A 25,122-nucleotide genomic window follows, 5' to 3' on the forward strand; every position below is an offset into this window, starting at 1 on the left:
ATAGCTGATAATATAAACAGAATAAGGAAATTAAATGTACTATGACTAATTTATAGTTATATTATCGCCGCCCTGAAAGGCACTTCGATTGAGGAAAGAAAGCATCGATATTCAACTGTAGTCTACGGTAAGTAGTAAGGCTCTACAAAGACTCTACATTTATTTACTTTAATTTATGCACAAACTTTATTGAAACTAATCGTGAAATCATTAATATTGCTACATATCTAGTTAATATACATGATTATGCCGCAGTCCTACAAATGAGGTAGTTTATTAACACATTCGCTGTCGCATTCGCTACGCGCCACGCTCGTAGCGCGTAGCAGCGTTTTTCCGCTTTGTAGCGAAAACTGCCTACGAACAGAGAACGCGCCTAGCGGGTTCTTGGCACTGAATGTGTGCTTTTAAAAGCTTTTTCAAATTAAACCTAACAAAATTAAGCTAGTTACATCTTGTCTCATCAATATTTCTCACAAGCAACGCTACATATATATATTAATGGCAAAGACAAAAGGAAACATTTTGTTTTAAATTTTGCTTTTGGATTATACTTACAAGATCAAATACCCCTTACGGTCTCGGGGATAAAATCTTCGTCAAACGAACATTCATGAGAAAATGTGTACCTAAGTCCCAATAGTTGTCAGTCACGCTGAACATAATGTTGTTTAAAAAACTACGCATCCACAATCCAAGTACCTTCTGCCTGCCATCTTTTGTCACATCCTTAAGCCACACTGAATTTCTGTTGATGCAGGTTGGGAAAATGAAAATCAATGAAGTAATTCCCGGTGAGGCAATAGGAGGCGTGTGCACTCGCAACCTGTGCGGGTGCGGGAGCGGGCGGCGGGCGTCTGAAAGATCCGTTCCACGCGCGATGCCGTTAGCGCAGGCTCGGGCGGGCGGGCGCCGGGCGGCCTGTGGGAGGTACCGTTAGTGACGTCGCCGGTGACGTCCCCGCCGTGACGTCAGGCGGCGCGATATAGCCGCCAGCCTCAGCGGCGGCGGCCTCAGTAACGCACCGCCCGTCCGCCAGCGCGTACCTCCGCGCGCCTCTTGCGATCGCATACTTCCGACAGACTGTGTAGTGAGTGCGCGTGCAGTGAGTGGGATGTGCCCGGCCGCATGAGGATCCTGCTGAGCGAGCTGGGATTGTCAGGCGCGTGCTTCGGCCTGACCCTGGAGCCGCGCGCCCTCGACGTCCACGACGGCGACAAGCCTGCGCCAGGTCAGCGCCCACGACCACCGCGTACCTCCACTTCTGTGTTTATTTTCGCTTTCGTTGTGTAGAGCCTCTGGGTGTTGTAGACTCTGTGTGGGACTGTCGTGACCATGGCCATCGGCTAGAATGCGAGGTGTGTTGCTGACCAGCAAACACTGCGTCCTTAGACAATTCCAAAACACACGTACGTACCTTCCTTTTATGATTTTTTTTATTTATGTTAATTTATGATTTAAGATTACTTATTAACCGAAATTTTTGAACTTGTTATTTTAAGCATGCATCCCTCAGCTGCAATATTTGCCTTATTAAATGAGTTTGAGATCCTTTTTGGTTCAAGTTACCTATGTTATTTAGTTTAAGTTATCCTTTCATAAAAACATGATAGGAATGGTATGGTTGATAACTTATCACAAGCAGCGCTGAAATAATTGTCTTTTCTGAACTTTCATTAATTATTTCAGAAATACTTACAAAATTATTCATGAAGCTTCAAAAGTTTGTAATAAAAAATAACATTGAACTAGATATGAGCTTGTCAGGACAGTTTTAAGTTTTCCCGCTTGCAACTTTAAGCATCATTCAAAAGTAAGTTATAAAAACTATAAATTTTCTTCATCGAAAACTTACTTAGGTAAGTAAGCTTTACATACCATTAATAAGTGCGCCAGCTACCTATGTAGTTAAACTTAAATAAATGAATAATCATGCAAACCTGTTTGGGAGCCGGCTCACTTAATTTAGTTTTATATTCTGGCGCTATTTAAATTATGCCATGAATAATTGATCGAAGGACTAGGCTCTAAGTTTGATAGATAACACATGACTTAAATTAACAATGCTAAGTAAATATTTGGTAGACAGGTTATAAAATCACATACGAATATTTAAGACTTTTATATTTAAATACTAGCAAATAAAACCATTATGCCTATTTTTGATCAAGTTATCACCGATAAACATTATTTAAGTTGTAAGTTATAAAAATTAACACTTTTGATATTAATCTAAATTGTTTAGCGGAGCTAATGATGATTAGAAATTTTTGTTCGTCAAAGTAATAGAAAACCGCGGTTTAACTCCAATAAATATTTTTATATTCCTGAAAATTTTCGCGTTCAAAGAAAGCTTTTTCCAAAAACTTTTTAAGTTCCAGTAATTGAATGCCTAAGTAGATAATATTAATATCTGACTATGGTCTAGCAAACAATATTAAAATTTTAAGATTTACTTTAATGGAAAATTTATTTATAAACAAACAAATAAAATATATATACATTTACTTAGTCCAAAGTAAATAAATTTATTTTAATCACAACTAGTAAGTTAAAGTTAATATTATATTCTAGACACTTGACCATGTAGACACATTAGTCTGGATTATAAAATCTAAACGTGTGTACAAAAATTATGATACCTAACGTATTTAGTATTATGCACCGATAACCAGTCCAAAATCAATAAATAACGTAAATAATAAGCGAACAAGCCGTGATGAAATCTAAGAACATTTCAACAGAGCCCAGCGGACCGGTCCACGGAGATCCACGCTGGCGCTGGCACACATTATGCTATAGAGGCTGACCGCATGCGCATGGCGCAACCGTCATAACATCACACGCAGTAAACTTACGATTGTTTCATCGAAAGTTATTGTTTTTAACGGACATGCTCAAGTAATTACTATTGCTTCGACGGCTGCGGTTACAATGTAGTTTTTGAGAATATAACTTTACGCTTTAAGCTACAGCTCTCTGTTAGTATTTTGTTGACAATATTACGCTAAAATCAAGGAGGCTCTTGATATTAACGTATCTAACGGCTCTAATATCTCCGGCCTATACCTGTCCAACTGCTGAGCACAGACCTCCTTTCAGGTTGACAGGGTATAGGCTGTGTTTCCAGGCGGAACCAGTCCGCTAACGATATAGTTAATTCCATCAAGACATAAGTTATTCATAGCCATAATATCAGAAATTATACTTGATTATCTAGTCATTATCTGGTCTGATGGAAATATTCTTTTATTCAGCAAATTTACTGTAAAATAAATACGTTAAGAGACAGAGGTGTGAATACTTTTGAACCTTACTGACTCCGATGTGTTTATCGGATGTTGACTGTCTTTAGTCGATTACCATCCGATGGAAGGTCTTGTATAATAAGGTCTAATAATTATGGGCTGGACCCTGTCGCGGCCTTGCCCAATCGTTGCTGCAACCGGCGCACCTGCCTGATGCGGACCGGACCGTGCAAATTACCGGCAATATTAAATGAGCATCTTGCATGAGCTCAATCTTCTTCTCACACAGTTGCGTCTATTACCTATAGTTTTGTCCAAGTTATTAATTTTGTTGAATGCAAGTTGCGCTTAATTTTGATTTGAACATTTGAAACAATTAGGTAGTTAACTATTATGCTAAATTAAAAGTAATAGTCTGACATACTTTGTAAAATAGTCTAAAACTCTTCAATTTTCTAATGGAACGTACCCACCACGAGAGCAAAACTAGAAATCAAAGTTCCCGCTAAGGTATTTTTTTTTAAATAAAAGCACCTGCGAGAATTTACAAAATCTAATACCTACATACCAGAGCTTCTCACCAGTCTTCATTAAAGGCCTAGTTCTAAAACAAACGACGCTCACAGGCTACAGCCCATATTGTATAGGCATTTAGCTATTGACAGTCAGACATTGATAACACGCTATCGCCAGCTGGGATGACGTCACGCCGCAACCCCGTCACTCCCCCCCCCCTTCCCGTCACCCTCGTTTCGCATCACGCCGAAAGTCCCATCTCGCAGGCACCTCGCGTCCAGACGCGTCATTCCCGCCGTGTATTGGGATGTTTGTATCCCGGTTTTACTCTTACGTGTATGTTGGTTTTACTCCTACATGTACCTACTTTCCTATGAGATGTAAGAATTTTTATTTATTGAGGTAACGCGTCATACTCCTTCAGCGTCATGTCCGTGTAACGTACACGTAAAAGTTCTTATTTTGTTTTTCATATGATAAAAAAATACGAGTAGTTACCAGCAGCGTGAAGTTTAAACAGATAGTATAGTATTTTTTTACCCTTATGTATTTCTTTAGCCTATTTACTCGATTGATTACCGTATACCGTTTAGCATAATTATGTAAGGTAACAAAAAATAGTTGATTATTTTTTGGCAAAATATGTTCCTTCTGAGATGATCACATAAATTACACTACTTCCTGCTAAAAAGCTCGAGTACATATTTTACTTTATAGCTTCCATAGTATTAAACCTGTTATTCAATTCATAACTTTCTAAGTAGATAGACCTAACTTTGCCTAACTTACGAGAACAGCATTTAAAATTGATCTGTCTGGCTTTACATATTGCAACTTTACTAGGTTGCTGCAGGAAAATAGATAATCAACTAGATACGGCTAGACTAGACCTGACTTGTTAATCACTTTCAATTTAAACTTGCCTATCTTTATTTAGGCCTTCGCTTTCTAGCCATCTGCTGTAAAAGAGGCCGATTACGTCACAGTCTAAAAATACCAGGGTGGTGTGAAGCGGTAAGGGGTTGAGGCGGCACATTCACACCCCGCCGTGTAACTCTCGAGAAACACTTTAAGAAAAACATACGTGTATGACACTACTCTACCTGTCACAGGAGCTTAATTATCATTATACTTATATAAATTTGGATCAGTTGTGGTTGTTTATAAATGGGGTAGAGTCCATTGAACGTTGTTGTTGTGTGAGGGGGTGGCGTGGGGCGCGCGGCCTCGGCCTCCGCAACGAGCGCCTGTGACGTCACGCGTTACGTCACGCATCGACCGGAGCGCGGTCGCTTCAAGGACGCCCTTGCTTACTGTAGACCGGCTACAACTTACCGACGGGCGACGAGGGCAGGTCCTAAACTTTCCATATCTCAGGTACTGAATTTCTTGTTGTCACATTTAATAGCCGTCGTCTCCAAGGGACATCTACAAATTACGACACAGATTGGCAAGGGTTGAAGCTAGTTATCGGTAACACTGTCAAAAGATATAATTGCGATTTTCATAATGATCAGTGTTAAATAAGTGGGGTGGTCTCAAATGATCAACATCGGTGTGTACCGCTAAAATAGTTGTACAGTCAACGTCATAAATAAGTGATCATTTCTGTACCTTGTCGCTTTCAGTCGTTGCACAATTTCGTTTGGCTTTTCAAACATGACGTTAAAGTGACAATGTACAAAAGTGATCACTTAATTATGACGTTGGCGTACCTACATACTACAAATATACCGCATACGTCAAATGGTACAATTAGATCTCGGTAGCTGTAAAAACAGCCTTCTTATGCCAATAACCAATAACGGACGACAGGTCATTAGTAGATATCCACGATTCAAACGTTTCTTGTCAATTGCAATTATTTTTTGCGCGTTTACATATACACAAATCAAACAAGATTCTAGTAGCCCTTTGATTAAATATTTAGTTTGAAGCAATGTTATTATAACACTACACCTGGTTAACATAATAATAACTTAATTTATCAATGGGGTGTCCTCCCTTTGTCAATTAAACAATTCACACGCGTAGTATTTCATGGGCTAGTACCTAATGAGAATTTGGTTCTTATACATATTTATTACCGATACGAATACAAATTCATCTTCTAGATATGTGAAGTACGATATTACAACAGCTTAGCTAACGAAATGTCTATTTGCGTTATGACTACTGTTTCGTCACGAACAGAGTCCTAGACGTCTTCTTTTAAGTACAGGCTTTTATGTAAGAGGTGGACGAACTGATCTAAAAGCGTGTTATGTCTTCTTTATTTGGAATAGACTTCTAATCAGGCACCTAGAAAGCTGGGACTGTCGCAATTCCAGTCACTGTTTTTTTTTAGTAAATTTACAGCTATCAAGGTAATTGTCCCAGTGCTCGACATGTTAATGCCCAATAGATGTCACCCTGCCACCACCTACATTTCTAATGACAAATTTAAAGATGACAAGCACTGGGACAATATCACAGTGACCAGCACTTGGACATTAATTTTAACCCCCGACGCAAAAAGAGGGGTGTTATATATAAGTTTGTATTATCTAAATCGGATTAACTGTTTTTGAGATATTCAACTTTAAAGTGAAACGTCGAGGTAAATATTACTCGTATGTTAAGCGTGATAAGTCCCGTTTGTGGTATTTTGACTATAAGCGTGCTTACATTCTGATACGACTCTATTTCTAACTAGCGCCAGTAGAACGTGTCCGATATTTTTGCATACTCCGCTGTGGCAGATGTTTTAATGCAGGTGACTTTAGGTAAGTACTAAAGATGTTTTACAATTGTAGTGCTTCTGCGTAGAGCCGTTACATTCATTGAGCGCAGCCAAAAGTCCACTCTCTCCAGCAGAGTTACTGCGAAACTCGAAACTCGAATTTCGTGTCGTGCGGTCCCTCTGACACTTATGCTATTTAATACGGGAGCGAGAGGGACGGTACGACAGGAACTTCGAGTTTCGAGTTTCGTAGTAGCCCTGCTGGCACCCGCCTGATTACGGACTGCAGACGATCGTTACGCGGCTCTGACGTCACGCAAACCACTCCCCTCGAGTTCCCGAGTTCAACGGATTCCAATGTGCGTTGGCGGGTAGTTTGGAGTTAATACCCGTGGATATATTTAATACGGGATATAATTACCTAGCCAGAAGCAAAAAGGTTTATCCTAGCCTAGACAGACAAACTAACACAAATCTAGAACACGGCAGTTAAAAGAGGAGTTCTGAAATGTTCAACCTACGACGAAAAACGGCTTTATCTAATTAGCACTACATATTTACGGTGTACTGACTTTGCGCTTTTACCGATGAGGCAATTGACATGATTGTCTTATTTTTGTCCTGGAGAAGAGCCTAGGCAGTTTTAGAGACAGTAGCATAACCGCAATTAGACTTCATTGTCTCTACCATATTATGTATAGGTACTTGAAAAGCCGTCTAAGTCTTAAAACATATAGAAGAAACATAAATTGTTTGAAACTTTTGCGTTTTTCACTTATACAATATTTTATTTATTCGTTATATCATTACTAGTTGTTGCTCGCGACTCCGTTTGCGTAGAATTCGGTTATCGCTATCCCATACTATACATTTTTCCGGGATAAAAGTAACCATGTCCTTTCAACTATCTCCATACCAAATTTAGTCTAAATTGGTTCAGCGGTTGAAGCGTGAAAAGGTAGCAGACAGACAGAGTTACTTTCACATTTATAACCACTCACGTGCTTTGAATTTTGAGTTGAAGTCTATTCATATAAAAAAATAAGAGCGTGGACAGGCAACTAGAGTAGCCAAAAGCATATGAGTGGGTAATATTAGCAGGGATGAAAATGTCACTCACTTCAGTTTACCAGTACAAGTTGCAACCGACGCGGTTACGAGACCACTTGTATTTCAATCCACTATTAGATACGACAGGAAGAGGACGTCATACCTACGTCTAGTATCTACCTACTAGCTAGACTATTAAACAAAACAATCAATACATACATACATAATAATACATACATAAGTAAGCTGTCCAAATATAGGTAATATATATTTCTTCATTTGTTAAAGTCGTCGTGATTGATGAGTTCTTATACAATTTTCCTTATTATCTAGAATAATAAACAATCAGTTGAAAGTATTTGCGAATGCTAAATTGTGGTTACATAATCGATTGCTTCATGTTTTAGTTCTGATTTGACAGTTTGAATTCTTCATCTTAGTCGTTAATCGCCTTAAATGTATTCTGGTAATAGGGTGAGTACACAATCCATTTGATTATAGAAAAAGCCATTGTTAATTTATCCGGGCTTTTTATTAGGTAGGTATAGGTAAGTAAAATTATTTACCTATAAGGTCGCTTACAATAGATAAATAAATGAAAGTTTGTTAAGGACAGCAGTTACCGCAGTCTAGTAACTCGTCGCAAGGTGTTATAAAATCCTCAAGATTTTTTCATAGGCTGGTTTCCTGGCGCGTGTGAAAACGAGGGAAACTCTACGTAAATACGACGGCGATAAGGGGGTGTGACGTTCAACGGAATGACGTCATGACCCCTTCCCCCCGGAGCCTTCCGCCCCGCCCACCCACACGCCACCCCACAGCTGATAATCCTCTAAACATTATTTAAAATAAAATGTGATTTAATTTAATTTTTGATAATGTAATTCTATTTTTATTTAAGTGCCTAATATTATGGGTAACACAGAAAATACAAACTTCATTAAATAAAATTACTACGGATCTTTTTATGCAATAACGTTTACCAGACTAGTTAGAAAAAAAGTCATGGTCGGAATTATGGTATGCGATTAGGTGTACCAAATAAAATAAAGATAAAAAAGGAGTATATCAAAACTTGCGGTAACTAACGTAGCAATTAACCTACGTTCATGTTCCACTTCAATTCTTATTGAACTTAGGCACCTACCTACTTCATAATTAGTGTGGGACTATAATCTAACTCCCTTGATTCATAAACGCTTGGTAAGTTTATGTCAACTTTTCTAATACGTTCGTCTTTATATTTATTTGTTATACTTTTACCCTGTATTCTTACTCAGTGACAGTTGTCTTCGCTCGACACAGATAAAAAAGCATTTTGCTGTCATAAGTTTGTAATATTTTGATTAATGATTAATGAAGTAAAATCATACCTGTGCCGTTAGTACTATTATATATTCTGTGTCTGTGCCACAGATTATCTACCTTAGTATTTAAACCGTGTGTTTAATAACTGGTTGTTTTTAAAATCACAAGTCAATAGGTATAACAATCAGCCTTATTGTTTTATTTCTGAAGTAGGAACTGTCATTAAAATTGGTAAAGCACTTTCTTGGTCGACTATATCCAAAAACGGATATCGTGTGAGATAGAGTCAATTACAGCTAGCTAAAGATAATTGCTTGATTAATTGGACTCTGATTCTCAATCAATCAATCATTAAAACAATGCTCCGGTAACAAGTGCCAGCCGGATTTTAATTTGATATGTGTAAACATCAATTAAAGGCTACGCGTATTCAATATTGATGTGACTAATAGAAAACAAGATGTTCAGTAAAATCTCGGAACTGAAAATGCGAAACATGTCATTGTTAGGGTTCCGTAGCCAAAATGGCAAAAACGGAACCCTTATAGTTTCGCCATGTCTGTCTGTCTGTCTTTCCGTCCGCGGCTTTGCTAAAAGGACTATCAATGCTAGAAAGCTGTAGTTTTGCACGAATATGTATGTAAACTATTCCGACGAAATGGTACAATAACAAATTCAAAATAATTTTTTTAGGGTACCTCCCATAGACGTAAAGTGGGGGTGTTTTTTTTTCTCATCCAATCTTGTAGTGTGGGGTATCGTTGGATAGGTCTTTTAAAACCATTAGGGGGTTGCTAAAACGATTTTTCGATTCAGTGATGTGTATGCAAAATATTCAACTTTAAAGTGCAAATTTTCATTAAAATCGAGTGAGATTCAGGATGGTAGTAAGTATATCAAACTTACAAGGAAAACTATACCTAACGGGTAAGTTTCCTTATTAGTAGGTACTTTAAGAGTAAATAGCAGCCTTAGGTATAAAATATACCTAAACTTGTAATATTCCGTACAAAATACGAAATCCTTAGAAAAATATTACTTATTTATTTTTTTCGAAATCCTTAGAAAAATATTACTTAATTTTTTCGTAATGGCTACGGAACCTTATTCCGGGCGTGTCCGACACGCTCTTGGCTGGTTTTTTATTGTTTTTCTTACAAGCGGATTTGCTGCAAACATGGTAGCCCACGAGTAGCCGATACATGACGCAAGCACCCGTCACTGCTGCTCTGTAGACGTCAACTGCGTCATGCGGCAATGTTTCCCCAAACACACATTTATAGCTGTAAGAAGCGTCACGTATTCATAAAAACAGGATACAAACATACAAACATACCTGTGCGTGCATAGACTATCGATGACGTTGGTAGGTACTGCAATCAATATATTAGAGTGTTATCATCATAGCGCCATCTATGATTCGTTCGCGATACCATTAGAAGGGAAAGAACTGCTGAAGTGTGAACTTTCACTAACTTTCCTGTCTAACGCTTACCTTTTTGATGTCGGAGTTATACGATACCAGAAAGATGGCGTGACTCGTGATCGGTGTGATCCTAATAATTTCTTGTTCTACTGTATATTTAGCTGTGCACAAATTAAAAAAATATCAGCTAATCTGGCATACACAGTTATTATTGTACCTACTATACCCGGGGACTTATATGCAATAAATAATGCATATGTGGTAATTTTAGCAATAAATTTGTCACTTTATGATATCCAAGCGTTAAAAAAAATATAAGTGAAAATCGCGAAAGTTTAAAACAATAGACTGGTAAACTTAATGGTTCATACCAACACAGTTAGTTAATACGAGTAGCATCCTTTAGAAATAAGGCAATGGCGGTGAATATCTGTCAAAAACAAAGTTCCAGTGATTTCAATTATAAAAGACGTTTATAGAGAAAAAAAACACATCTAGTATACTTTCTTCCACTTTCGTTCTTTGTTCAAATTTATTTAGCGTGCTGTGCTATTAAACAACAGTAGTTTGGTTTGTTCAAAGACAGATTACCTCAGAAGATTTAGGTAGGTAAGTGGGCCAATCCACTTTTTTACCGACACTAATCTGTCCGCGACATTTTTCAAACAATTGATTTTTGTAAGTAAACATGTTTTTTTGTATATTAATATATGGTGTACATGAATACATGTCATCCTACGTAAGTACAACTTATTAAACCGCGAAATATCTTGTTGGAAGTACGATTTTTTGGTAACGCTAGAGACAATATTGGTAACGCTGGAGACGCCCAAAGTGTCGGTAAAATAGTTGATTGGCCCAAGTACTCGAAATTATGTATACGATTATAGCTAAAACCTATGAATTAACTGTAGCTACGAGAAAATCTTACTCAAACGCCTAAAAAGTAATCACAGCTTAAATTTATACATTTTAAACTATAATTTCGGTGATACGATAGTAGTTTTGTCTCTAGCTATAATTAGGCAGGTAGTTTCCGTATTTTTAATTTATTTATTTTGTCCGGAATAATACGTAATATGACACATTTTACTGAATAAACTTATCATTTGATTTGATATTTTATCTCTCTATTTATATTTCTTACTATTTCAGGGCTTTTTTGTCATCTATGGTTTACTCGTACAGCAAATTTCTCAGATTACGCTTTTGGTAATGAGGGTTTTAGACAGGCGAAATATCGTTAAATGGCCTTAGTATCGTGAGATCTGTTTGACATATGCTCGTGATTGGTTAAATAACTAATTGAGCCAATCGCAAGCAAGACTGAAACGTCAAATGGACCTCACGATGCTTACGCCATCTAGCGATATTTCACCTGTAGAAAAACCCTCATTCCAAAGGGTAAAAACCGGCTAAAGGTGATTTTCCACCGGCGAGCCGAGACGAGAAGAGGCGAGACGAGAATTTAAATTTGTATCGCGGGGGCGCGCGTGATTGCATACAAATTTCAATTCTCGTCTCGCCTCGCCGGTGGAAAATCACCATAAGAGCGTGTCAAAGGGTTTGTTTGACTATTACTCGTTTAATTGTAAAGCCTTTTAAAGCCTACAAGTTGTGATAGATTTCCTTTTCAATTCGTTTATACATATTTTATAAGTACCACGTTACGATTATTTCAGATTTTTGTTTGGCTAATTCACGCCAATAGTTTAGCTTGTAGAAGGAGCAAATATATACTAAATCGAATCGAACTTTACTAATTTGTAACGTTTTGAAAAACCTATCCAACAATACCACACGGTGCGGATTAAAAGCAGTAAAAAGTCATCTTCTCTTTAGATTTAGGGGAAGAAACCTAAAAAATGTTTCCCATTATCTTCTTCTGCCTCTTCGACCTCATGATTAGTATACATAACTATGCAAAATGTCGTCTTTTTAGCACTAAGTTTATGCTAAGCCGCGAATGGACGGACATGGCGAAACTAACTAATATATTACAAGGAAAAATTTAGTTTACAATGTGAAATAGCGCTCGAACGAAAGGCTTCACAAGCAATAAATACGTTATTTTATTTTAGTGTTTTTTGTGGCAATAATTTGCTAGGGTTCCGTAGTCAACTAGGAACCCTTATAGTTTCGCCTTGTCTGTCCGTCTGTCTGTCTGTCCGTGGCTATGCTCAGAGACCGTTACCACTAGAAAGCAGTAATTTGGCAAGAATATACATATCAGTCACGCCGACAAAGTGGTAAAATATAAAAAATAAAAAAAACTCAGGGTACCTCCCCCCATAGACGTGAAGTGGGGGTGATTTTTTTTCTCGACTAACCCTATAGTGTTGGGTATCGTTGGATAGGTCTTTTAAAACCATTGGGGGGTTGCTAAGACGATTTTTCTATTCAGTGATCTGTTTGCGAAATATTCAACTTTAAAGTGCAAATTATGATTTCTACTCGTAGTAATCTCAAACAATAAATTGTAGCGAGGGGGTGGCAGAGCGTGAACATGTCTCTGACTTCGGTTCGATTTTAACTTTTATGAATAGAAGAGCGAGACCTCCCGATGCAGGTATGTAATACCTACTAGGAGGGCTCCAACATCATGTTATTTACTGGTTTGTCATTACCCAATAAACGATGTATTATTATTATTTATTATTAAATTTTCATTGAAATCAAGCGTGCCCCCCCCCCCTCTAAAATCTAAACTGTTGGGAGGAAAAATAAAATTGAAAAAAAATCAGAATGGTAGTACCTAAATATATCAAATTTACGAGGAAAACTATATAGCGGCTAAGATTTCTTGAGAATTATTAGTAGTTTAAGAGTAAATAGCATCCTAAGGTATAAAACATACCTAAACTTGGAAGATTCCGTACACAATGCGGAATCCTTAGAAAAACATTACTTGATTTTTTCGTAATGGCTACGGAACCCTATCCTGGGCGTTTCCGACACGCTCATGGCTGGTTTTTCTTTTTCTTTTTCTTTCTCCGTGTAAATATACCTACACCAGTGTGACTCGGTTTTTTTTACATTAGTCTGTCACATTTCTGTGTATCTTGGTTACTTCATCACTTTCTAACTGGATATCATCAGCCCTTAGTACTAGTTAATAAATAAACGAACAAAAACTTACTAGTAATTAATTTCGGAAGGGATCCGAATACAATCCTCTCCTTTTCTCAAAGGGCTGGCAATGTTATACTTATATAAAAAATATATATTTACCTTTAGTTGCAAGAAGCCAGTCTGGTCGCATCACACTAGCTGTGTGAAAAATGCATATCAGCCAAGAGACATAATAGAGAACTCCTTAGAATATAAAAAATAATCGATGAAAGAGGTAGTTTCGCCGTACCAGTATATTCGTATTTAAATAAATATTTTACATTATTTTCAATTAATATTTTGTTCAAAATTTCATTTTTGATACCACAAGCTTTTTCGTTGACTGGTCTTTAAGTTGACTCTACTTGTAGCGTCACTACATGTCAAAGTTAGGCAAACCGTCGAAGAGATCCGTCCTGCGGAGATAATCTTGGCTGGATCACCAAAATTTCACTACCAGATTATTTTATTGTCACCGGACTTCCAAAAATAGGTTACGAAATACCAGCTCAATCGGATGCCAAGAAATGGTCGAGAATGCTTTACAAATTTTGACATGCCTTACATTGAAGTTACATAAAATAATTCAGCAATAGTCTATGTATAAGTTATACACAGCGTGTCGGTTATACAGTATAACCGACACGCTGCTTCCAGAAATTAACACTGATAATAAAGATTGTAAAACAAGCTCTACCTAATTGAAACTTGTTTTAGTTTACGCCATATTAGTAATCTGTGGTTTACGCCTAGATTTTTATTTTCTCCACTTTAATTACTTACCAAACTTGTTAATTGATATTGAAGCTAAGGATTAAAGGGAAGACCTTAACCCGCGACAGTTCTTGTGATACATGGGTACTAATAAACAACGTATTTAAAAAGTGGAGTAGGTAGCTTACTCGAATGATCAAGTGATATTTTTCATTTATATTCAAAAACGAAAAGGATTTTCGGATCACTGGACAGGATTTGAACTTGCACCTCTTGTGGCTTTCACTCTTCAGAGATGTTATATCAAATAAATAACTAGGATGATTTAAATTTATAAATAATGTGTATTTTAATTTCCGGTACCGTGTTTTTATTTTCAGTCAAACGTGAGTTGGTCTTAGGGAAAAAATAAAACTTTGTTAGGGTTCTGACAGTAACTGACTTTTATGCACTTGACGATGTACAGTCAACCAATTTGATTCCTAGGCTACCACTGAACTGTGCCATAATGACATTCAACGTCATTCGATAAATAATGTTATAAAAAAAATACTATGATAAGGCTCCATGGTAGCCCCGGAATCGAATTGATTGACTGTATCATGGAACCTTTGCGTGAGTGCGAATCGCAACGTAACGTTTGGCAACCTGTTTCATTTCGCAACTTTTCATTTCGCACTCTAAAACTGTAAATATTTCAGGATTTATTTCAGGGCCATCGTGTAGAACCTTAAGGTTAGGTTAGGTTAGTTTTATAAAAATCCTGAAATATTTACAGTTTCAGAAATATTAAACAGTTGGGAAATGAAAAGTTGCGAAATGAAACAGGTTGCCAAACGTTATTCGTCGAAACATTAGTAAACCCCAAATCGCATTTGGTCAGTTTTTTGACTAACTAGTCGTATTTCCAGAAATACAATTTCAAGTATCGAATTCTTGACGAGATAAAAAGTTACTTTATGAAAACTAGTGACAATTATGATTGGTTTTTTGGAGTATTTTTGTATTTTTTTATATAATAATAATAATAATATTTTTTATTTATTTTCTCCACCACCAAGTTACAATGTTTAAATTATATAAATTTAAATGTGCAGTTTACAGACTTATGCGATGGTGCGAGAACTAGGCCGAGCATATCTTTTTATATCAACTCCAAATTTGTTACTTTTACGGGTATCCCGTGAAAACCATATCGAAAATACAAACTGAGACATGGATGCACAGGAAAACCAGAAAAAGAGTCCAGCCCTAGCTTATAGATAGCGCATAGATGTCGCTAGTGCTGCTGTTTAAGTAGCGTAGTAGAAAAAAGCAACCTGAGATATGTATGCATAGGAGAAATTTGCCGGGACAGGAGCCCAGCGGTAGTGTAGGTGTTATAGCACGCAGCACGGATTGCTGAGGACCAGGGTTCGATTTCCAGCGCTGTTCTCTTTTTCTGGTTTTCCTGTGCATCCATATCTCAGTTTGTATTTTCGATAGTGACAATTTATAAAAGCAGGTCCTAGTATAACAGCAAATGTAGGTATAAATTTAACTCGATTCGGGCTTCAATAAAATAAACACAGCCTGTTCAGACAAAAAACTAATTTGTTTAAGTTATTCCAAGTTTATGCAATCGTATGCATCTCGACATTGAGCATATTTTTATGTAACCGGTTATATCGTAAAATACTTAAAGCAAATGAAGACTTAAAATGTTAAACACGATTTCCATGTTATTAAAAAGATATTAAATCGACACTTGTCCGCAATTTTTTTGTGTAATATTAGTACTTATTTATTCAGTATATTTATTTTATGTAATTTCATTATTTACAAAATGACATTTGCAAAATGTAACAACCCAGAAGAAAATTATAACATAGGAATAGATTTTGTTTTTGTTGAATACCTAAAGACTATAATTGAAACACATCCACGCATACGTTACCTACATATAGTACATTTACCACACACATTACATTAAATGTAATGGTAATTTACGAAAATACGTTTTATGCGTTACATTTTGACTGACCCTATAAAATTGCTCGCATTGATAAATCACTTAAATTGTTTGAATTGTGACCTACCGTAAAAGCTTGTCAAATTGAACGCCGTAAGTATAGGTGAATATCTTTCGTCAATTACTGTACGTGTTGTATGTAAGTATGTAGTATTTAGTTACGAGTAACGTCTCCGTAAGATACTTAAGTCGACGTTCCATATTCGAAAAATGACTTAAGCCGTGTACAATTTTGTCCACTTCTACATAAAACAGTTATTAACTTAATTTTTTCACCTACTGATGTTTTTAAAATGTCTTACTTAGTGAATGAATACCTACCATGTTTAAAATGGTGCGACTATAGAATAGCAAAAATTTAAAACGTTCCTGTAGAATCAAGCTTTATGTAATGTTACTTCCCAAGTAATGTTATCTACTTTTAAATAGTTTGTGCTAAAGAAAAGTAAATTCAAGATCAACAAAAAAAAACTGAACAAAATGGACCAACAAACGCTACACCTTTTCGCGACACATGGCGGCCATTTTGGCAGGTAGGAATAGGCATGTGTATCTATTTTATCAACCAATAAACCATTCTTATTCTTATTCTTCTTAAATACCACCAGCGTCGGCCCTGCCTGGGGTAGTAAGAGGAGCGAGCGTTCTAGACGCCAGATGACAAAGGAGCGCCATTTTCCAGTCACCAATTCAAAATAATATTATGGTGGCGTCTTTAGAAGCGGTATAAGCAATTTGGCTCTACCAAGAACAACCATACTAGGCGCTAACCATAATTGATTCACAATGCTTTTGAGCGTTGAAAATTAGGGTGAGCATTATGATACGTTAAAATTAAGTAACCTAATTAGTTAACCTAAGTATGAAAATGTTGATCCACTCTCACAATACACAATCTGGCGGAAAATAAAAACATTGGCCTTACAGCTGCTACGTGGAAGAAATTTGAAATACTTTTCTGTAGGAAATAGTCTATAAGTAGGTAGGTACATGTATACAGTTTCATTTTTGCACTGAAGTTTACCTATTATAATATCCTATTTTCACAATTTTTTATACAAGCTTATTCAAGGCCTAATACAGACAATGACCGTGGCTGTGTTCACTTTCCCTGAATCAAATAAAATAGGTTTTAAAATAAATTGGTAAAACTACTCCCGCTGTGTGGGACTGTAACGTAATTTAAGAATTAAGTACATATAATAATAATAATAATCCCAGCTATATACGTCCCACTGCTGGGCACAGACCCTCAGAATTTGGCTAGTTCGCAGTGCGGATGGAACTTCAAACACACCATTGAATTACTTCGCAATGTGTTTCCTCACGACCTTCACCGTAAAGCTCGTGGTAAATTTCAAATGCAATTTCGCACATGAACACTCGCACATGGGCAATATAAAATATTGTACAACATCATTTCTAACTCTACACTCATAATTAAATACTTTATTTTACATAAAACTGGTGTACAAAATGTCTCATTTAAATCTTAAATATACTTAAATATAATATATGTTCTCTACTATATCACAATTAATTAAATAATAATAACTAATACTAAAATTATATTAAAAAAACACAAAATATAAAAACCCTAAACGAGAAAAAGAATAATAGTAATAAATTAAATAATAAAATAAAATAAACACTACTCAAGACCCGTCCGCATCGAACTTGGCCCAAACGTACCCATCACCCCAGCGGCATTGCCTCGTTTATGGCCAACGAGACCCGCTGGACCAAGTACGACCCGGAACGGGGGTCACCTCCTCTGTCCCTCATCCTGCGCCCCAACTCCCAAACCAACGACCTGGCGTCCACCCCTCAAGGGCCAGCCGTCTCGACCGCAAATGGCACATAGCCGTACGTCGGTTCCAAGGCTGAGTATTGTACAACTACTTTTGATCACTTTACATTACGACAGCCGGATAGCCAAGTGGCAGAGAACCGGACTATGAAGCTTGAGGTCGTGGGTTCGATCCCTAGTAGGTAGTGTAGTAGGTAGGAAGATATTTCTATGAAATCACGAATTTTTGCTCTCGAGTCTTGGATGTTTCATAAGTATGTATCTATCTATATATTAGAGAGGTAATGCAGCATTACCTTACAGCATTACTAATGCTGCCAGTGTCTTGGGGTTAATAATTTAACAAAATGACATGTAATAATGATATTACCAATAAAAGAGTATGAGTATGAGTATGAGTAATGCCTGGGGCAGAAAATTTGGATGACATTTTTATTTTGTAACATTATTTTAGTTTATATATAGTGTTAGTTTTGGATGTTAGATAGTATAATTAAACTTTAATAAATCTATATACTCGCATGTATGTTTATCGGTTGCCTAGTAGCTATATCTGTAGGTATAGTACAAGCTTTGCTTAGTTTGGGACTAGGTGATGTAAATTGTCCCATGATATTTATATTTATTTATTTTGAAGTTGAATCGCCGTTTATATATTTTTTTATCACTTAAGCATAATATTCTTCTGTACGAACAAAAAATCTTGCATGTAATCTCTTCCCGAGTACCTACCCTAAATTAATCTGTAAGGTCTTTGAACAACTAACCTACAAAATAAATAGTTAATTAGTTTATGCGTGAGCATGGCTTGACAGTGTTCGTAGTAGATGTATGAGTTATAAACTTACAAAACATAAAAGAAACAATAATTTCACGTGTCACTTAAAAATTGCTTTTTTGTGTTATTCGCTCATCTATCCAAAACACAAGAAAAAGCGAATTTCCTCAACAAAAGCCTGGATGTTTTGTTTATAACTTAATAAGACTGGAATTAATGGTTCCTAACATAATAGAAACTGCAAATGCCACTGATTTCATAACCTCCCCAGGGATCCATCGCCTTTTCGCCCCAAAAAATATCTATTTTGCAAGTTCTTCAAATATAGACTCTATCTGTTAGTGTCTGGAACTACAATAGTTTGATTGTAATAGCCGTTAGCGTCGTTTTGCTACAACAATAAGCTAGGTGTATACATAGGATTCAATTTTCGGGGCGTGGCGAATCAAGCACCGTGACACGATGTATTCAAAACGCCAATATTTGGTAGCTAAAACTGCAGTATAAATTAGAAGACCTTTCTTTTTCGCCGTCATTGTTGGTCGTAGAAGGGTAGCGAATGGTTATCACAGGGAGCCGGCGAGAGTAAATATCGATTAGGCAATTACAAGTGCTTGTGTTGAAGGAAGAATCAAAGTATGTTCGCCGAGGGTAAATATAAATGATGCATGGGCTGTGTAGCGTGATAGTTCAAAGCTCGACGTCCACTTGCAACCGCCCCGCTCACTGCTCGCGCGCGCTCGCCGTCGACACACGTTTGCTTTAAATAGTCATACCATTCTATTAAATTTTGTTCATAACTAAAAATAAATAACGACACGTAATTTTAGCGGGAAAACTTTATCGTAAGTTTTGTAGCTCCTGAGTAAATAACTAAAGTGGTATGTTCGTTTGTTGCAGGGCCGAGCGCTATAGAGCCGCGCTCGCCAAGTGCTTTTACGACCACCTCTTCCAGCATGCTACTGCTGCAGACACACGTGAGTATATGTGATTTGATTATACAACTTAATAGCAGTTCTTTAAAAACTATTAAACACCCCCCCATTGGCAGAAAAACAACAATCCACTATTGCCGTAATTGTTAATGCAAATTGTAATGACATTCGTACTGCACCTACATGAAGCAGATACAACGTAGTTAAATAATTATCAGCCATTCTTTTCAACTTAAATGTTTAACGAATGACTACCTACTTAAAGTCATTGTGGATAATATTGCTCTCATATAGCTACAAATAGATTGTATAGACAAATAAATGACACGGAAACAACGCTCGCCATTGGCTGAGCGGGTCGCCCTCTGACGGTCTCGGTCTCTACCGCCTACCGCTTCACGACGCCTCTATTATCGATTATTTTTTTCATTTCAGAGCAACTACGGTTCGTCCTTCACTGATTTACTATCACCCCAGTATCAAGAAGATTCTTCTGAAATCTTAGAAGAAAACTTAGATCCATTTCCGGACGTCGAGTTCCACGCCCCGATTCCTCCTGAAATTAAATCCCATCGTACAACTCCAGTCAGCGAGGCCCCGTCCCCGACCCTCGGCCCAGCGCTGCCTAGCTTTGAAGAAACTTATTCAGTTCGTTATCCAAAACCAGATATGGCAGAGTTCGGCTTAAAAATGGAAGAAGACTGCTATAACGTCAGCGCGTACTCTCATCAAGGGCACGCGTCCTCGCAGCTCTTGTACCAATACCATCAGCCTTCGATGCCATACGTTCCCTCGCCGTACTACGCACCCGCGCAACCGTGCAGTCCCACTTTTGATACGGGTGGAGTGGCTCATAACCAGGATTCCTATTCACTACCACCATTCTCAGGTTCTGTGGATTTGCATTTGTCTACGGATCAAAGTGCTAGACAAAGAAGAGCATCATTGCCAGTTCAAAGGTCTGAATCAAACAGTTCAATTGAAAGTCCAAAGCTACACGGTACGAAAGTGCACTGTATGCAAGCATCGGCGCCAAGTTCAGCGTCGAGCTCGCCCGGCGGCGTGCCCGCCGAGAGCACCGGCGCCGGTCTGCGCGCCGCGCCGCCCTCGCCCAGCCAGCTTTGCGCCGTTTGCGGGGACACCGCCGCTTGTCAACACTATGGAGTCCGGACTTGCGAAGGATGCAAAGGATTTTTCAAGAGGACCGTTCAGAAAGGATCTAAATATGTATGCCTAGCTGAAAAGTCATGCCCCGTGGACAAAAGAAGACGAAATCGATGCCAATTTTGTCGCTTCCAAAAATGTCTCAATGTCGGTATGGTCAAGGAAGTAGTGAGAACAGATTCCTTAAAAGGAAGGCGGGGAAGATTACCCTCCAAGCCAAAATGTCCACAAGAGTCACCCCCGAGCCCACCTATTTCACTTATTACTGCTCTAGTTAGGGCTCATGTTGATACGTCGCCAGATTTTTCTAATCTCGACTACTCTCAGTACCGAGAACTCAACCCTATGGAACCACTGATATCAGATTCGGAAGTGATACAGCAATTTTATTCGCTTCTGACGACATCGATTGACATGATCAAGATTTTCGCGGAGAAAGTACCGGGATATGGAGAACTTTGTGCCGAAGATCGCGATCAACTCTTCGCGTCGGCGCGACTGGAACTTTTTGTTTTGAGACTTGCTTATCGCACGAGACCTGAAGACACCAAGCTTACTTTTTGTAATGGACTAGTCCTAGACAAGCGACAATGCCAGCGGTCATTCGGGGATTGGCTGCACGCAGTGCTCGACTTCAGCAACACGCTGCATTCAATGGACATCGATATTTCAACATTTGCGTGCCTCTGCGCTCTTACTCTGATAACAGGTAATTTTTTTCGTCTTTCACATTACCTAATATTAATTAATAGATAGGATCTAACAACCACTACTAGCAAAATTTGACAATATATGAACAAGTGTAAAGAAATCACAAAATTTAAATGTACTTGAGTATAAAAATAGTCTGACGGTGAAGGCGAAAACAGTTCCATGTCTTAGTCCTTAAAACATAAACAGTTGATCATTGGATTTGATATGCATTATGAATTAACCATATTGTTGTTGCAGAGAGACACGGGTTGAAAGAACCACATCGGGTGGAGCAGTTGCAGATGAAGATAATCGGATGCCTGCGTGCGCACATGCCTAACGGCGCAGGCTGCGGCGGCGCGCCGCACTTCAGCCGCGTGCTGGGCTCGCTGCCAGAGCTGCGCTCGCTGTCCGTGCAGGGGCTCCAGCGTATCTTCTATCTCAAGCTCGAAGACCTTGTCCCGGCTCCCCCCCTCATCGAGAACATGTTTCGTACCAGCTTGCCATTCTAAGCGCTGGTAGCCCCCGCCTACCCGCGCGCGACTCCCTGAGGACCACTCCAGCCTTCGAACGCATCATCTTCTACTATCTAAATCCATTTCTAATATTTTTTTATAAGTGTTTAGATTAGAGCATAATATATTTTTCTAGGCGATAAACGAATTGAACACTATAGGACTCGATCTCCCGGTATCGATTTTAAACCTTTAAATAAATAGCCTATAGAATAATTATTTTGAGCAAACAAGACAATCGTACCGCTTAAGTATAGTTAAGCTTAATTTATTGTAAATGTAGTAACTTACGTAGTCGTATTTTGGTGTGATTTTGTTTCCTTATGTCGTTATATGTGTATACCTATAGTAGTCTGCATTTGAGTTACCGCTCGTGATCGATGGCATCTTGTCGTACAAAATATTCCTATGTTATTTACTTGCGTATTATAGATAAGAAAAATCTAGTCAAAAGACTTAGAAATGTTACAATATTGGCTCGTGATTCTCGAGCTTTTATAGTAAAATTAATAAAAGTTACTTTACGAATAATACCTAAAGGCATTTGATATGTGTATTGTTTATCCTGTTGTTGAGTGTTATTGAGTGTTGGGTGGAAAGCGCGACGTGCCCGTGCCCGTCAGAGAGACTAATTGTTGGAAGTTACCTTTTAGGTTTAAATTATTTAATAATTATTATTTAGACGCTAGGAAGATAGGATAATTTTGTTAAAATAAATAAGGCCAGAGGGAAAGTTCAGCATCACTAATATGACTCCTTACTCCAACGTGTCTTAAAGAGTACCTTTTAGGAAGAGTATTTTGTTTTCTTGTAAACAAACGTACCTTGTCTAAGCTTTAAAATAATACATACATATTATATATGTATGTTATATAATTATCTATACCCTAAAAGAAAAACATATCACTTATTCGGCCTCTGCTTTAATTTTCTTTAAACATTCATAATAACGTCGCATTGAAGCTGAAAATAGCTAAATATATAATGTACGATGATTATTTTTTCGATCCACAGCAATTACGGGAAAAAATCAATTAAAACGTTGCGTGGAACTTCTTCGTCTGTTTTATAGTTAGTGTTACCTTAATGGTTTGCGAGACGCGAGCCGATCAAACATACTCCTAATTAATTATGTAGGTATAAATAATTCAACATGTATTGGTATTCTACCAAATAAGATTTGGAAGAACTAGTGTAATAATCACTGGACCAATACATTCAATAACTTCATGGGATGGCATGCACGACGCGTAAGTAGATGTTTTTTATAAATCACAAGTACCTAATAAAATTACCGTACTTGTGTGTTGAGATTGAACGTTGCCTTGATAGATTTTCATATAACTCTTAAAACATACGCAATATATCACTACCTGTGAGGATTGTGTGATGCAACATCAGTTAACTTCCACCCTTAAGTGGATAGATGTGTCTATAATACTATGCTTGAATGTTTAACACTAGTTGATAAGAGATAAAAAACGTGCGTAAGTTGATAATTTTTTACAATGTTGGTATATTAATTATAGAATATTCCAGTGCTGGACTTTTTACTCGACAGGCAGGCTCTTTTATTCGTGTCTATTAGTTAGATAGATATTTAAGTAAATGCGTCAGCATCCTTGATTTCTCCCTTTGCATAGCGCGTTTGCGTAACTACTGATTAATTCTTGGTTGTGTTTCACGATATTGTACTTACCTAATAACTACCATAGATCCGTTGTGTGACATAGAACCTACCGCTTATGCCTACTTGTAAACTCCGCGCCTGTCATTGCTACATAGTAGGTACGTGTAAAATTGCACCGTTTTAAATATTTTTCTAGAGCACGTAGTTTAAGTAAAATGAAACACTCCGTCATTTAGGTATATTTTGATAACCTAAATTCAAGAATAAGATTGGATTAAACATTATGTGGCTAATACAGGCGCCTATGGAGAATACCGATATATTTTCTGTGTTTATATCCTTGAAATAAAGCTCCGGAAACGGAAATGTTTTGTCTGTAATGTATTTATTATTGTATAAATTGCATTTCTTTTTTATCTCGAAATAGGTATAATAATACTTAAGTTTTACTTATGTACCTACCTACTTTGTATGTAATACATTTTTATTTCCTTGTAAATATTTTGAAATACCTAATAATACTGATGCGACTGCATCTACTGAATTTTATTTCTTTTTTTTTTAATAATGTGTAGAAACCCGATCTGTAACCACAAAAGCGTAAAGAATAGTATATGCGAGGGTATGAATACCTATAATAATAATAACAATCTCTCTTTATTTCAAGTAACATATGACTCATTTTGTTAGTAGACATACATAACAGGCAGGACAGGCAGGTAGATTTTTTTATTCATTTATTTAAATAGACAATTTTATTTATTTATTTACCCAAGAGGAGATGGCGGGACGACCTGAGCGCTTTTCAGCTCGATTGGCAGGTGCATGCCCAGGACAGTGAAGAGTGGCGGAGAAAAGGGGAGGTCTTTGCCCAGCAGCGGGACATAATACAGGCTACATAAAAAATAAAAAAATAAAAATAGATAATAAAAAAATCAAAATCAAAATCGAGCAAAATCTTAATATCTGCCGCTGAGCTCACTTATTGTTTCTCCTATACATTAAGTACGCTACCTCAGATAAGCCGCTTTCAAAATTCGCTTACAATGGCTTGCGTTTTGACAAATATGAGTGCGAGTGTCAGCGGGTAGCTCATTATGAATGTAAGGTCAAGTACTCGCAAGTGCATTTTCCGTAAACATTCGTACACTTGGTAAGACATAATGAGGCAAATAATCTAATGTGCTAAGATGTTGGGGTCTGTTACTTTTTTTTCAGACTTTCTATTCTATGGATTTCTTCACTGATAACAGCAAGTTTAAATCTAGTTTGAACACTAATAATTTTACAGTGTTTAAATAATTCGGTATCCTCTTAGATAGGAATATGCATATAATAATAAGCGTATACTTTTACTTGCCCGTATTACACTTGCCAAACCAACGTTTGCCATAAAATATATAGAACCGTGCTGTTTTCAGTTTTTAAAAAATTCACCTTATAGAATGCTGTAGATTAGGTTAGGTTTTAGTTTAATATCAACTCTGAAAA

The 25,122-nt window shown here is 37.4% G+C and overlaps 1 protein-coding gene across 4 annotated transcripts; it reads left to right on the forward strand.

Moving 5' to 3' along the window:
* Positions 1-1,026: 1,026 nt before the first annotated feature.
* Hr38 (Hormone receptor-like in 38) lies at positions 1,027-24,180 on the forward strand. 4 transcript variants are annotated; one of them, XM_074085761.1, is made up of 4 exons: positions 1,027-1,231; positions 19,595-19,671; positions 20,065-21,502; positions 21,745-24,180. In XM_074085761.1, exons 1-4 carry the CDS (start codon positions 1,129-1,131, stop codon positions 21,996-21,998), a joined length of 1,872 nt encoding a protein of 623 aa, XP_073941862.1. In that variant the 5' UTR covers positions 1,027-1,128; the 3' UTR covers positions 21,999-24,180. The 4 variants fall into 4 exon arrangements, with proteins under 4 accessions (XP_073941862.1, XP_073941863.1, XP_073941865.1 ...); XM_074085762.1 differs by having other exon boundaries at positions 1,139-1,409; XM_074085764.1 differs by lacking the exon at positions 1,027-1,231 and adding an exon at positions 19,229-19,330.
* Positions 24,181-25,122: the final 942 nt, after the last annotated feature.

Source organism: Choristoneura fumiferana, chromosome 3 (assembly GCF_025370935.1).
Source record: "Choristoneura fumiferana chromosome 3, NRCan_CFum_1, whole genome shotgun sequence".
Classification (NCBI taxonomy): Eukaryota; Metazoa; Arthropoda; class Insecta; order Lepidoptera; family Tortricidae; genus Choristoneura; species Choristoneura fumiferana.

Bases quoted from the DNA above. Each gene is read 5' to 3' on its own strand.
- Hr38 (XM_074085761.1), top strand. From the start codon at position 1,129: ATGAGGATCCTGCTGAGCGAGCTGGGATTGTCAGGCGCGTGCTTCGGC. The intron at 1,232-19,594 runs GTCAGCGCCCAC...CGTTTGTTGCAG, and splicing joins CGGCGACAAGCCTGCGCCAG to GGCCGAGCGCTATAGAGCCG. The intron at 21,503-21,744 runs GTAATTTTTTTC...TTGTTGTTGCAG, and splicing joins CGCTCTTACTCTGATAACAG to AGAGACACGGGTTGAAAGAA.